The sequence below is a fragment of the Episyrphus balteatus genome, chromosome 2, assembly GCF_945859705.1.
Source record: "Episyrphus balteatus chromosome 2, idEpiBalt1.1, whole genome shotgun sequence".
Classification (NCBI taxonomy): Eukaryota; Metazoa; Arthropoda; class Insecta; order Diptera; family Syrphidae; genus Episyrphus; species Episyrphus balteatus.
In genome coordinates, this window is record NC_079135.1 from 127,952,282 (window position 1) to 127,966,875 (window position 14,594).

General features: G+C 28.8%; 1 protein-coding gene across 2 annotated transcripts in view; it reads left to right on the forward strand.

Moving 5' to 3' along the window:
* The first annotated feature begins 361 nt into the window (after positions 1 to 361).
* The window catches only part of LOC129909318 (transmembrane protein fend), a 45,260-nt gene continuing 31,027 nt past the window's right edge, over positions 362 to 14,594 (forward strand). The window contains exon 1 of one of the 2 annotated variants that reach the window (XM_055986402.1): positions 362 to 1,043. In XM_055986402.1, coding sequence (XP_055842377.1) covers positions 915 to 1,043 — 129 coding nt within the window. In that variant the 5' untranslated portion in view covers positions 362 to 914. The remainder of the gene's footprint in view (positions 1,044 to 14,594) is intronic. The other variant, XM_055986403.1, reaches the window with a different exon arrangement.

The window sequence follows — 14,594 nt, forward strand, 5'->3', positions numbered from 1 at the left end:
AAAGTATCTATAAAATTTTGTATCTTTCTTCTGATTGGTCGAATCTACTTCGAAACACGTGCTTTGCTTAACGGTCTCGCAACACAATCTTCGAAAAGTACTGTAATTCTGTGTATCTCTTCATACCGAATAATGTTCGAAGTATCTGTATACAGACTCAGGAGATAGATACTTTTTGCAGAAACTACTTCTGCAGTATTGCTGCAGCAACATACAAAAACACCAAAAGCAACAAAACAAATCGTCAATACAAATTCAAAGCAACAAACGATGAGAACAAGAGAAGGCAACAAACCAACAACAACAAAAAACCTAAAAGACTACAGTCTGTCCCCGCTGTTTGCATGCATCCATTCCATATGTGTCGGTCGGCACAGTGTTCGACTGTTTTGTATCTATCTAAATATACACGAACGAAAGAAGTTTTTAAAAGTATCTCGATACAGCCAGTTGCTTCAGTTTAGAATTTACCTTCGAGCAAGTTGGTCGAGTTGATATTTGCAAATTTCGGAATTCGAGAATAGAGAGTTTACGTACGAGTCTATATCCAACCAACCCAAATACCCTTTAGATTTTATTCACCGTCGAGAGAATTCAATTTGATTGGGATTTTTGTTTCGTCGTTACGAGAATATATTGCATACTATGAGATTTATCATATGAAAATATAATTTAAAAGTGATTTTTCCGAAATAAAAATTAAGATTTTTTCTTAGTTTTTTTTGGTTTTTATTTTATTTGTGTGTCCTTTTTTATCATCCTGGGAGTGAGATATATCTGAAAAGTGATATTTTTATAGAAGAATTTATTCTGAAGTGTTTTTTGGTGTAAATACAAATATTTTTCACCGGATTTCTGTTAAAATATAAAAATTTAAAGGAAAAAAAATTATTTGAAAAAAAAAATTATTAAAAATGGTGAACTCACTAGTATCGTATACCCAAATGCTGATGGTAATTGCCGCCACAATTTTAGGATTTATTAATGCCCAAGGAGTTGGGTCAAAGGATTTGTTCCTGTGCCGACAGAGTTGCTATGAAAAGGTAAGGATTTTTTTTTTGATGAGTATTGATGATGATGATGATAGTAGGAGCCGAAACTTGTTGCGCGCCAGAAAATGTTTTAAGGAACTAGGATAGAAAATTGATAGATTAGATATTTTTGTATCTCAGAGGATGAAATTAGTTGAATAGCTTTTTTCTGACTTTTCGAAAAAAAAAAAATGGATTTTGAAAAGAAAATGACAAAAAAAATGAAGTTACGTTAAAAAACGACTGTTAGAGTCTTAAGGATGGGTATAAAAGTCTTGAGAAATCTGTAAAGGATTTTTATCAATAGTTTAAGTTTCTCAGAACTTATTGGTAGTTAAAAAAAACTACAATAATAAGCCGGTAGAGAACAAGTTCCTTGTCTAGTTATTTCTAAGAACAAAATTAGGCAGACTGGCTTGAGATTGAAAAAAAAAGTATTAGATCTTTTTTTGTAACTTACACTATCAAGGCTCAAAGGATAACAATCTGAACCGGTGTTTGAAGAACTTTATGATAAATTGCGAGTATCTCTTAGGTTAACTTTTTTGGTCTTTTACTTATTAAAGAAGCGATTTCATATGAAAAAAGAATTATCAGAACATTCGGTTTTATCTCTTGACAAAAGTAGGCATGTTAAAATCAGGCTTCAGGCAGGTCACTTATGACACTTATAAAACTATTGCAATTTCTAGGAACCAACTTTATGTCAAAATTGATGACTAGGTACAGAAAGAAAAAAATAAGGCTTTAAATATCGGTATTGAGAAGTTGGTTTAGTATTTCTTTGGATATTCTGAAAACGTATTAATGTCAGCTCATGAAGTTTTGATAGTCGCAAAGCTACATAAAACAAAAAAATAATTGTTATGCAATTTTAGGTGCATTAATGCATTCTTTTAAGACTGTAAGAAAACATTGTTGAGGTCAAAAGGTTGATTTTGAAGCACATTCTGTAAAATTATTTGCTGTAAAATCTTCTAACATCTTTTTTACGCATGCTCGTCACTTTTATAAATTAGTCAAACTTTGAACTTATATAAAAACTGTCAAGTAGATACAGAAATTTTTCTAGACAAACTGTCTTCACTTGAAATGCAAATTCTGATCAATTTGATTTTCCACTTCAAGTTTTAAGATTTTGAGGAATGTTTAAAAATATTAACGAATATTTCAATGTAATCACTTTTGCATCTGAACTTAAATAAATGTGAATTTTTACGACATTATCTAGTATTATAGTTTATTGTTTATTGTATTGAAATAGCTTTAAATATCTTCAAGATTTAAGTCTGTATAACAGTTTATTAAAACAATATCAGATCTATTTCTATTTTAAATCCCAATAAAAAGACTGAAAAAATTTTCTAATTTATAAAAAAAATGTCAATCTTTCAAGTAAATGTTGTTAACACAAATTTGTATCTATACAAAACCTTTTTTGACCCAAAATATAATTTTCTAAATTAAATGTCCTTCAGTGGTGGTTGTTTTTTTGAAGAGAGTTCTTATCCAATATAATTTATAGATACTTTTAAAATGAATTTTTCTTACCTACCTGATGAAATGAGTACACAATAAGATGTCTACTTAATTTTTTTTTTTTTTTTTTTGAGTAAAAATAGAAACCCATCTTTAGCAAAGTGCAAATCGTGTTAGACATATGTGCTTCTTATGAGAACTAATTGTAGCATTTGACAGTTCAAATTGTTTTTATTTATTTTTTTTTTTTCTTCGACCTTTTAGTTAAATAGCAAATAAATAATTCAGGTAGATGTTACTTACATAAGCTAGGTTAGGTATGTACTTGAGACAAAAATGTTGCGGTATGTCAAGTTGATAGGATACCTAAACTTGATTTGACAGAACCTCTACAAAAATGTGGTTTTTGTGAAATTTAGTCATTCGTCTAATATATACCTAATATCTATAGTGTCTAGTTTCTCATTTATTTTTTTTTATTTTTTGAGATTAGAAACACAAGTCTCGAGGTCTGAATTTAAAAGTCATTTTGAACAACTATTTCGTGACTTGCAAGTTACTTAAAAATGAAAATAAAATTTTTTTTTTTTTGAAATGTAGGTATATTCAAGTATTCAAAGTCAAATGTTAACAAAGAATGAATTGACGAACTTTTGAGACTGAAGTGTAAAATACATTTTCCAAAATAAGAATAGCTGTTACTTCGTAACTTCATACGACGTTTGTACAGCAACACATCTTAGATATCAAATATTTAAAAACTCCACTCGGTGTGGTGTTTCGTAAATAGGTATGTGGCTATAAGTTAAAAGAGATTATGTCGACATAAGTGAAAATCGATTTTGTTTGCTTCACAATTTTTTAACGAAAAAAGAAGAGCTAATTTCCTACCAATATCTATTTTTCATCCCGACAAAAAAAATTTTTATAATGATTAAAATAGTCATTTAAAAAATATGCAAAATTGGTTTGCTCATACAGATATAATCAAAAATTCACTTAGCTGTTTTTCTTTATTGCCAATAATTGTTTATTTAATGAACACATTTTTTTTTTTTGCTGAAAAATCAATTTTTTTTTTAATGAGCTGATTTTGACATATACTTTTTCAAGATATTTTTCAAGAAATTCTTAAAAAATTTCACAATCATTTTTTAAAGATATCTGAAGGATTTTGAAACTATTGTAATAACGATATTTTACAGTAGTTTTTTAGTGGTTACTATCGAAAGTTGTTTACTTAAATTTTATTAGAAAGACTTTGGAAAATCTTTTTGGTACATTAGGCATATTGTGTATTACTTGATAAAATTTGTATGCTACGACGATTTTAAATAAATTGCAATATTAAAAAATCCACCTCTTTGTTGGTCCTTTTTGTTTAGTTTATTTTAAATATATTTTTACTCAATTTTTTTTGTGTATTTTTTATTAGCATTTATTTAATAGCATTTAAGTTTAATAAATTTGGCTGATTTTCTTTAAACCTATAAAAATTAAAAATACGAAAATGTAAAAACTATGTTAAAGTTATTGCCTAATACATTTTGAATTTAAATCAAAGAATCGTAGTTTCAGTATTGACAAAACAGCTTTCAAAAAAAAAAAATGTGACTGTTTCATGTCTGCAAATTTGCTTTAGTTGCAATTTAACTAGGTTCAATTTCATGATAAAAAAAATGTAAAAATTCCATGAAATTTAAAATTAAAATCTCATGTTCAAACTAAAAAAAACATTGTTATAAAACATTGCAGAAAATCCAATTTCCTGCAATTTTTCATAAAACTTCAATATTAATTTTTCTTAGAATTTTATTTTTCTATGTTTTGCCTTTAATAATACTGTACCTATAGTTCTAGGAATTCTATTAGCTATTTGCAATTTGGAAAAATTAAAAATATATAAATAAATCCTTGTCATAGCAAAAAATAAAATAGATAAATACTCAAGAATGTTTAGATACGTAGTCTTGAAGTCTTTGATTTTAAATTTCTCGAGAATTATTTTACAGTCGCATGTCAAATTGTAATAAAAAACCATTGAACGTGCTTTTTGCTTAGAATTATTTATTTATTCATGAATTAACTTTGGTGAAGACGCCAAAGATAATATTTCATTTGGAGATAGATACAAATATTTGCATAGTCTTTGGTAAATCTATCTTAACTATCTCGTATTTCTTAAAGACAATACTAATTGACATCAAGCCATATGAAAATGAATTTAACACCCACGACACTTAACCAACAAGCATTAGAATCTTGTTATTATAAGGTTAATTGTTGTTTCTTTTTTTGTTTCTTGTTCAAGTTTCATACTTCACTGATGATTGCATCTGCATCTTATTTCTGACTATGACAATCATTGGAGATGACAACATTCCAGTTGAAATATATAATAAGAAATACAGTAGGGTGTACATTTTTTAATTGCTTTTTTTTGCTTTTAATTCTGATGATAATGAGATTAAATTGTTACTTTCTTGCGCTATACTGAAAAAAAAACTTAATTACAACCTTTTAATCTAATACCGTCGGCTTTTAACACACAAAGTAATTTTTTCAAAGTCAAAATCATAAAGTTTATTTTTCCTTTTTTTTCCCAAGTTATTAGAAAATAAGCTTTGAAATCAGTTTTAATGTTTCAAAAACTGTTTTAAGGACTCCAAAAATTAGAATTACTCAAACACTTTCAACGATTTTCTTAAATATAAAAGAATATGAATTTTGGAGAACCAAAAAAAAAAATGTAAAAGTGAAAAACTCACAATCACCGAGTATAGCGCAAACAGCTGACAAACTATTACAGGGTTTTTTTTTTAGCCTCCAAATTTTCTAAACTGTTGTAAAAAGTGTTTCTCACCAGTTAGCTATGTGTTAAATGTTAAAAATGTCCATATTAAACACTTGGATCAGTATTGGATAAGCAATTTCTGACATATCAACTGATATCAGTTTGCTAGAAATTTTTGTTGTTCGCAATATATTTCCATAGAAATTGATTGCTTCAGCTTCCAACTCCTTAGAATATGAAATCTACAAATTTTGAGCTAAATCCTTTCACAAGTTTTCCAGGAAATCAAAAAGTCAGTAGAGAAAAATACACTACCTCAACCAATCCTTATTATTTTCTTACAATGTCATGAAATCATTAAAATTCAAATCTTCCAACTGACTTGTATTGATATTTGAAACTGTACATAAACATTAATTTTTCTTCATTTGAAGAGAGCACCGCGCAATAAAATTAAAAAAAAAAAAAACTAAACGTATGGTATCGCATATCATCAATAAAAAATTGCTTCCTATTTGTGTAAATAAGCGCACATAACACAAAATTTCTTTATTCATTCTGCAATGGATTTTTCGTTTCATTTCATTTCATGTATGTGGTAATAAAATCAAAATTTATTACACAAATCGTATTTCATCACAATAAAAAAAAAAGTATTTCTGACATAAGATATTAGATTTCCAAGTCTTTGATGTTTTCGACTCCGATACTCTTGTAACTGCATTTTTCGAATGTCGTTAAACTTAGCCTTTTGGCCCCGTCATCAATAATCAACTACAAAAGCAGAGCAGAAGGAAAGAATGAATAAATTGGAGTCAATTAACTGATAACAAAGGAAATTATTTTTTATTATTTCTGTGGCTACGCGTGGTACTCCATCACGCCGCCGAATTCTTATTATTATTATTGTTTGTCGATATAAGTTAAAATATGATTTTTTGGGTAGCTTTTTTGGTCTCACAACTGCACCGATTTTCATTTTAATTATTATCGGTAGCAGATATAAGAGTAGTTCTTCGGTTTTTTTTTTTCTCTACAAAATCCAATAAAAGTTTATTACTTGTCGTAAATTAGATTATATCAAGAACTGAATGAATTCAGATAGATTGGTTATGTTTGTTCATTTTTTGTGTGTGTTGTTCTTCTTTTTTTTTTTTGTTTGTTGGTTTCTGTTTGGTTTTGGGGTTGATAGCGTGTAGTGAATCAATAGTCCACTTTGTTTGATATCAATTGAGTGCACTTCTCTATTGATCACACGATTCAGGAAGAATACAGTAAACTGGGACACTCGAACAGGGTGTTTCGGCTGATAACTTTTAAAATATGATAGAAGGTTGTGTTGGATGTTAAACATTTTTGACTTCAGCACTTGCATTGAAATGAATTTTTTGGTTGTAAATGATATTTTTCAATACTGACTTGTTGATTTCCTCAGCAACTACTTGATGAAATTAACTCAAAATTTGTAGATTTCATGTTCTTTACAGTTGCAAACAGAATCAATCGATCTCTTAAAGAAAATATTGAAAACAAAAAAAAATTCTAGCAAATCGATGGTACTAACTCATCAAGTGATATCAGTTTGCTAGAAATTTTTGGTGTTTTTCATTTTTTCTTGAAGAAATCGAATTTTTCTGTTTTCAACTGCTAAGAATATGAAATCTACAAATTTTCATAAAAATCCTTTCACAGGATTTCGAGGAAATCAAAAAGTCAGTAATGAAAAATATCATTTTTTCACGAATTTCATTCTTTTCGCCAAACACCCTTTGACTTTTATTTGTTTTAAAGCTTTCAATCACCATTATTGTCGAAATGTCGATACTCAATCAGTTAATGGTAACATATCAGAGAGAGGTAACCTGTATATAAATTTGGAGGAGTAATCACTTTTTCTGACAGCCGTTTATGTTTACTCACGCGCGTTATTTTCTACTTTTTTTTTATTTGACCAAATAGCCATGACAGATAGATAGATAGATACTCTTCAATGGTATAAATGCTAGATGTGAGATACTTTTATTTGCTGACAAGTTTCAGGTTTCACAATCTTTATAGTTTTTAGTTTTTTTTTTTCTTTTTTTTGTATTTCATGTTCATGATGTTCGATTATGTTATTTTTTCTATCTCACTGTGATATATATCATCTCATTCGTCTTCTTGATGTACAAAACCAACAAAAATATTTCTAGAGAGATAGTACATAGAAAAAAAAAAAAAATGATATACAAAGAAATATCCTCTGTGTGATGATTTTGAGTGTTTGCATTGTTGTCAAAAAAATGTTTTAATTCTTATCTCTCAGATACTTTATTATATAGAATTTTTTTCTGTTAGTTGGTTGGTTTGTTGATGTGCACTCAAATGGAGGAAAAAAGAGAAAATAAAATGTATCTCTACTAAAAGAAGAAATGAATTTCACACAGAATGGAAAAAAAAAAACTGGATTTGTGCAAAAAAATATTTTTTTTTTATTTGCAGAATAAGTTACAATTATATCTTTTTTTTTTTTGTTTGTATTTTTTTTTTAAGAAGAACAAAATTCATGTCAATGACAATGAGATTGTTGACTGACAAAAAAATATAAAGAAAAAAAAAAAAAAAACTAAAAACATAAAAAGGAAACTAAAATAGGTTACAATATTTTTCTTTTTTTGTTAAGTTTGTTGTTTTGCATGGCAGGTAGAATGCAATTTTTTTTCCCTTTTCGGAAAAAAAGAGACGGAGAGAGAAAAGTTGATTTATAAGTGCATCTTTTGTGTTAGAAAATTGCATCATTTTTTTTTTTCTTCTTTATTTTTGGTAACTTTTCTAGTTGGATTTATAATCGTTATGGGAGAATGAAAAAAAAAATGAAAACATTCTGTCCCTGACTTGTTTACCAACTTCGACCTAGTTTTTTTTTTTTCGTTGGGTTTTTTGTTTTATTTCTTTCTAAAGTAGGTAAAGGGTATAAAACTTGAAATGTATACCTATTTAGTTGACAACACAGCAACAAAACAGAAAAAACTGCATACAAATATAAAGTAATTAAGAAGGACGAACATTGTATTTTTTGTGTAAAAGTTTGTGACTTTTTTGACAAATTAAATCTACAAGTGGATCAGGAAATTATTTGTCAGGGTTACTATAGTAGTTTTTGCACTTTGAATGACTAATTAGTGACTTTAAAGTCATTGGGGGCATATTCATTTCTTTGGTAGGTATCCTATCATGTTGGCTCTGAGATGTAGATATTAAGTATTAATATTTGATTTCTTCAGAAAAATATTGAAATTTCTAGCAAACCGAAATCAGTTGATAGTTCAGAAATTTCTTAAATGAATAGTGAGAGGGTTTTTGATCAAAAAAGTAAAATAAGTTCAGTACTGTCTTTTAGATTTCTTGAAAAACGTTTTGAAGGATTTTGTTAAAAACTTCAAGATTTCATATTCTTTGCAGTTTCTTGCACATACTAAATAAATTTTGAATTAATATCATGGCAAATCTTGTCAGAAAACTCTTGACAAAGAAACACGAAGAGCTTAAGAAACGCCTAACAATTAAAATCTCTATCTGAAGTACCAAAAAATTTTAGTCTCATAAAAGTTAAACTAAAAAAGGTGCTGCTGGTACCCAAACTCACATTATACTCATTTCAACCCAAACAAACATCTTAATTATTCTAAAACTTTTTAAAGACGGCTTCTCTTTTGAACAACAAAAATAATAATAAAAAATTAACACAGCAATTAGGTCTTAGACAGAAATAATTATCAAACATTTATTTTTGTTTTTTGTTTTTTTGCTTTCTTGCCAAAATTCCTACTCAACCAAAAACTTTTCTTTGTTACAAAAAAAAAAAAAAAAACACTTACAAAACAACAATTAAATTATTTGTTTATTCCCACACTCTTAATATCCACAAAAGCCTTCTATCATCTTGAAGTAAAAAAAATATTCTAAAGACATTAAACAAAAGTATACCAAAACTGCTAAGGGGCACACTTGATTCACAAAAAAAAAAAAAAAAAAAAAAAAAACAGGAAAAAACAAAAAGTAATCTTTTCCTTTTTTTACTCTCTTGCTATTTCCGCTCCAAGTAAATTATACTCAATCTTTCCCCCTGTGCTATTAAAAAAAAAAAAAACTCCCCCGCGCGAAATGATTTTCCGCGCATTACATTTTAATGGCTCTTGGCCCCAATTAATATTTCAAAAAACATACAAAACTTATCATCTTCTTTCATTCGAAATAAAAAAAAAATAAAATACAAAACTTCATAAAACTTTTTTAGCTCTCGACCACATATCAACGTCCAATTAAAATGCGATCAACAAAATGATAAAATATGTTTTTTTTTTTATTTTGTGAGAAGATAAAAAAAAAAATATATATATATAAACTACTAAATCCAAATGAGACATCTCTCTTCACGTTTCATTGCTTGTACGAGTCAACATCGTTTCATTTTTTCGTATCTGTATCTTTTTTTCTATACAAAAAAAAAAACTTGAAGAATCTCCAAGAAAGCGCCAACAAGTAAAAATAAAAAAAAAAAAAATATATATAATTCGAAAGGCATGTAATTATCTCGATGATGGAGTACACAACACACTCTCGAGTGTGCGATTACTCCTCGAGTCATCATCATGGCCAGAATCTACATTTGGTTTTTAATTGCAATCTGCATATAATTTATAAATACGCGTTTCGTCGCTCCATCTTGGATTCGAAAAAAAAAAAAAAAAATATCTCTCCCAGTGACATGGTGTGCAAATTCTGAACCAAACTGACAAATCAATTAACGGGAAATGCAATTTTAAAGACGCCTGAGCAAATAAAACATCACACACGCCACCTACCGGCAAACCATATGGAGAGAGACCATGCAGTGAATTGGCGGCAGAGGGAGCCTCATAAAATAAGTAAATTCATATTATAGTTCGCCAAGTCTCCGCTAGATCAAATCTAGCGAATTCTTCCGCACATAAAGTCAGTGTGAATATGACATGTTGACTTGGACAGATTCTAATCAAGAGTTGGTTGGGTATACTCTTGGACAAGTCTTCTCCTTGGTGTCTGTGCAGTGAGCTTTGGAATACCTGCTGGGCAATGAATTAAACGTTTGAAACGTTGTTTGTTCCGTCGGTCGGTCTACGTCGTGATTCGTGACGCACTCTTGGTTCCTTCGAAAAAGGCAACCATCTAGATATTCCAATCAAAGATCTGAAAAAAAAAACTTAAAGGCACGCACGCATGCGCGCAAAAAAAAATACCTTTGACTAAAGAGAAAAAAAACATTATTTCGGTTGCACGTGCCACTTTGGCAATTAAGTATTCAATTTACATACGACGTGCTGTCAACTGAAGCTAAACCAACTTTAAAGTCTTGTAGCATTCTCTCTTTTTTTTTTTTTATAAATACTTTGGCCAATATTGACAGCATTTAATCGAGCATTTATATGAGCATGTTGTTTTTTTTTTTTTTTTCTTTGGTCTTATTTTGCTTATAAAGAACGTTATTTTATGTATTCTTGTCAGAAAGAGTTGACAACGGAAGTGCCAGTCATAATTGTCTTTTGCTCATAGTGGCCAGGGTTTGGTTGAATCGATATGATGAAGACGATGATGGTTATGATATTAATTTGCATTTAAATGGTCAAAGAGTGAATGACAATTTTAGAATTTACAGTTATTCGAACGAATGAATACAAAACGGAAATTCAATTTATTTCTCATGTTTGTTGTCAATTTTGTATATGGTCTATTTTTATAAAAATTCTTTGACAAAAGTAACGATGCAATTTTCTCAAATAGATTTGAAGCAATCAATAGGACAAAAGTTCAAACAATTTTAAACAATTTTAACGCCAGCCAACGCCTACACGATAATTAAATAGAAAGATACAAGTGAATGCAAAAATTCTTGAAGAAGATTACTCGGCATAGCTAAAAATAGAATTTGAAAAATTTCACATAGGAAAATTGTATTTTTAAAATAGAAACAAAGAAATAATATTTAGATTTGAAAATGAGAGAAGATTATTATTTTGTCGATAATATAAAGCAAATTGACCCTTGGCCCAGATTTTTACGGCAGGCGGAAGAACATTGGCTATTTTTAGTTTTAGAAAAACACTGTTTCAAGATGAATTATGCAGTGTGTATTTAAGAATTTCAAGGTATCAGAAGAATTGATAGCGCTGTCATAATAGCATTAAAGATTTGCAAAAATTGAATCAATGATATATTTTGATTTTGACTTTTAGATTTCCTATAAACTTGATGAAGGATTTTATTCAAGGTTTGTTAGTTTTATATTTTAAGCAGTAGAAAAATTTCGAGCAAACGGATTTTCCATGATAAATGTAATCATTTTTAAGAAATAAAAAAAAAAACGACACAAAGAATAATCTACTTAGATTTGAAACCTTATACAAGCTTTACAGAAGCAACTGCTGCTTTAAGTTTTTTCTTGGTAAGAATTCAGACTAAGAAGATGCATTTGCTTATGTCTATACAACTTGAACAATGCCTTTTTTAGCATCCAAAAATACTTTCGGAAGCTTTATACAAGTCTAAAAGAAGCTATGAAATGTATTTGTTTAGTTCGTTAACTGATAAAATTTTTGAAGATTTCAATTCATAAAAATCCCTATAACAAAGCTATTTCATAAAAATTTGGTTTCATACTGATAATTTCCGGTTGCTAGAAATTTTTGTCGTTTGAAATATTTTTTTAATCAAATCGATTTTTTCTGCTTTAAATTGCTTAGTATATAAAATCTACAAAATTTAAACAAAGTTCTTCCACGTGATTTTAAGGAAATTTTGGAGACAGTCGTTAAAAATATCATTTATTTTTAAATGAATAATTTCTTCACACAAAAACTCATTGACTTTTATTTCTTTTAAAGCTTAAAGGATGAGATAAAGTATTTGGTGGAAAATGAAAAATATGGTATTTCGAAATAAAAAAATAAGAATATGACCTTAAATCTCCTATTTTTATTGATAAGCAAAAAAAATAAAAAAAAAAAAGAAAATCAAGAAAAACCAAAGTTGTATCTCCAACCCAAAACTTTAAGAAAATTAACTTTCTTCTCACACAAAGTAAATTAAAATCAACAACATCTTCTTCATAAAAAGTCCTTTTCTTAAAAATTGATTAAATCTTCAAAAACCTTTTCTATTAATTTTGTTGTTTTTTTTTTATTTTTTTGATAAAATTTAAAGGAAAATCAATTATCTCATCTTCAATGGCAACAAAATATAACCTTCAACCCATAAAAACCAAAATGAAGAAAACCCTGATTAAGATCCAATTTCTGTCCCTTAAACTTAATTTTCTATTTTCTTGTATATGTATATCCTTTTCTTTAATAAATATAAATAAATTGGAGAGGAGCAAATAAATATAATACCATCACTTCTTCTAAATTTAAAACTTATAGCTACTACTGGTTGGTTCAAATTTTTCGGATGTAAACAAATTTAATTTACCAAAAGAGAAAAACCCTGGCGAGAGAGGAGAGATAGATGGGATATAGAAACATTTAAAAACCACCAGCTGACACCTTTTGTTAATGTGAGGGTATTTATCTTCAAGATCCTTTATAATAGTAAAGTTTTTTTTTTATTTTTCTTATAAAGAATATCCTTTCGATTAATTTTGCTAAGACGAAAGTAAATGAGTTCTGTGTTATTTTGAATGTTTTTATCCTTGATGGTTCCTATAACTTGTCGAAGGAAACAGTAAAAGAGAGGGGTAAAAGGAATAACAATATCCTTTGAAGTTTTTGAGTTAATTAAGTTTCTTAGACTCGTTGTTCGTTCCTTTTTTTAGGACCTCCTTAAAGTTTTGTATTTTAGGGACTTTTGTCTTTTCTACGTGACTTTAAATATAACAAAGATCCTCCCATTTAATTTAACTCAAAAAGGACGACTTAAAAAGAAGAGAAGTTTTATAGCCGTAAGGAACCTCCTATTGTTTTAAATTACACAAATTGGCCTCTTTTTTTTTATTTGAAGGACATTTTTTTTTCGAGGACCAAAAAAAAGACAAATTATATATTTCCTTTAGCAACAACATAACCACAAGCTGCGAGAATTCAAGCAAATTACAATACTCTTGTGTGTGTGTGTGCTATGGTGAATTAAGGATTTAATATGAAAATTTACTGCCTCCCCCCCAAGGATATAATATCCTTATCGATAGACAAAATAAGCATAATGCAAATCCCCAACCAAATGCGTTACAAATGTGATTTTAATCCCCCAATTTCAAATCGGATTTTACACATTTAAATAAATGCACACTCACACAAGGACTATATAAGGATATGCCACATTTTACATGACTATTGCCTTGTGTTCTGTCTGAAGGGGGATTTTTTAATTGTCATCCTGTCAAAAGCTCATCGTGACACCCTTTTCTCAGTTGTATGCTGAAATTTGTGCAAGAAACTGGAAAACTTCCTACGCATATTATTTTCCTCACGCTAGTAATGATTTTCCACGCTTTTCATGACAAAACACTTCTCAAAAGGACATCCCTCTTTTCTTTTTTTAAAGATTCCCATTCTTTCAAACGAGTTTGTTCTATTTTTTTTTTTATAAAATTAAAAGAAAACAATGAGAGAGAATTTAATTTAAACCAGAAACCTCATCAGTCGGGATTTTGTGTCTATATACATTGTCCTTGAAAAAGGAATTTAATGAAAAAAACAGAATTTACATGAATTTCCAACAAATTAAAGATTGAATCTGCGCTCTATTTAATCCGATTATACATATGAGCAGGGACACAATCTCAACCCCTAGACTGAACGTTTTGAGGAATTCTTTCAAAAAATGGCGCCCGGGTATGTTGTTTGCAAACAAATACACAGACTATAACGCTTTAATGACAAAAGGTACCCTGTTTTTTCTTTTTTTGGGAAACGATTTATTTTTTTTTTTTTATTGAGTTATCAAGATTGTCTGGCATCGTTCAGCCTTCGCTGATACAGCCAAAAAAACACCCCTGAGAATGAAATGAAATCCTCTTTTTGGTCATGCACCGACATCATGCAGAGGTAATTTTGAGTTCAATATCAGAAGTCAACTGTTTGCACGCGAGTCGATTTGGATATCTCGTCTCTATGATTTTTGTTATTTGATTGCCTTTATTAATGATGGATATTTTATCTGAAAAAATGCACACACGTCTCCCAAAAATATACAAACGTATACAACAGACAACACATTATAAATAATAATTACATGATTTTTATCGGTGTTGTTGTATAAAAGAGTACTGCAGCCCA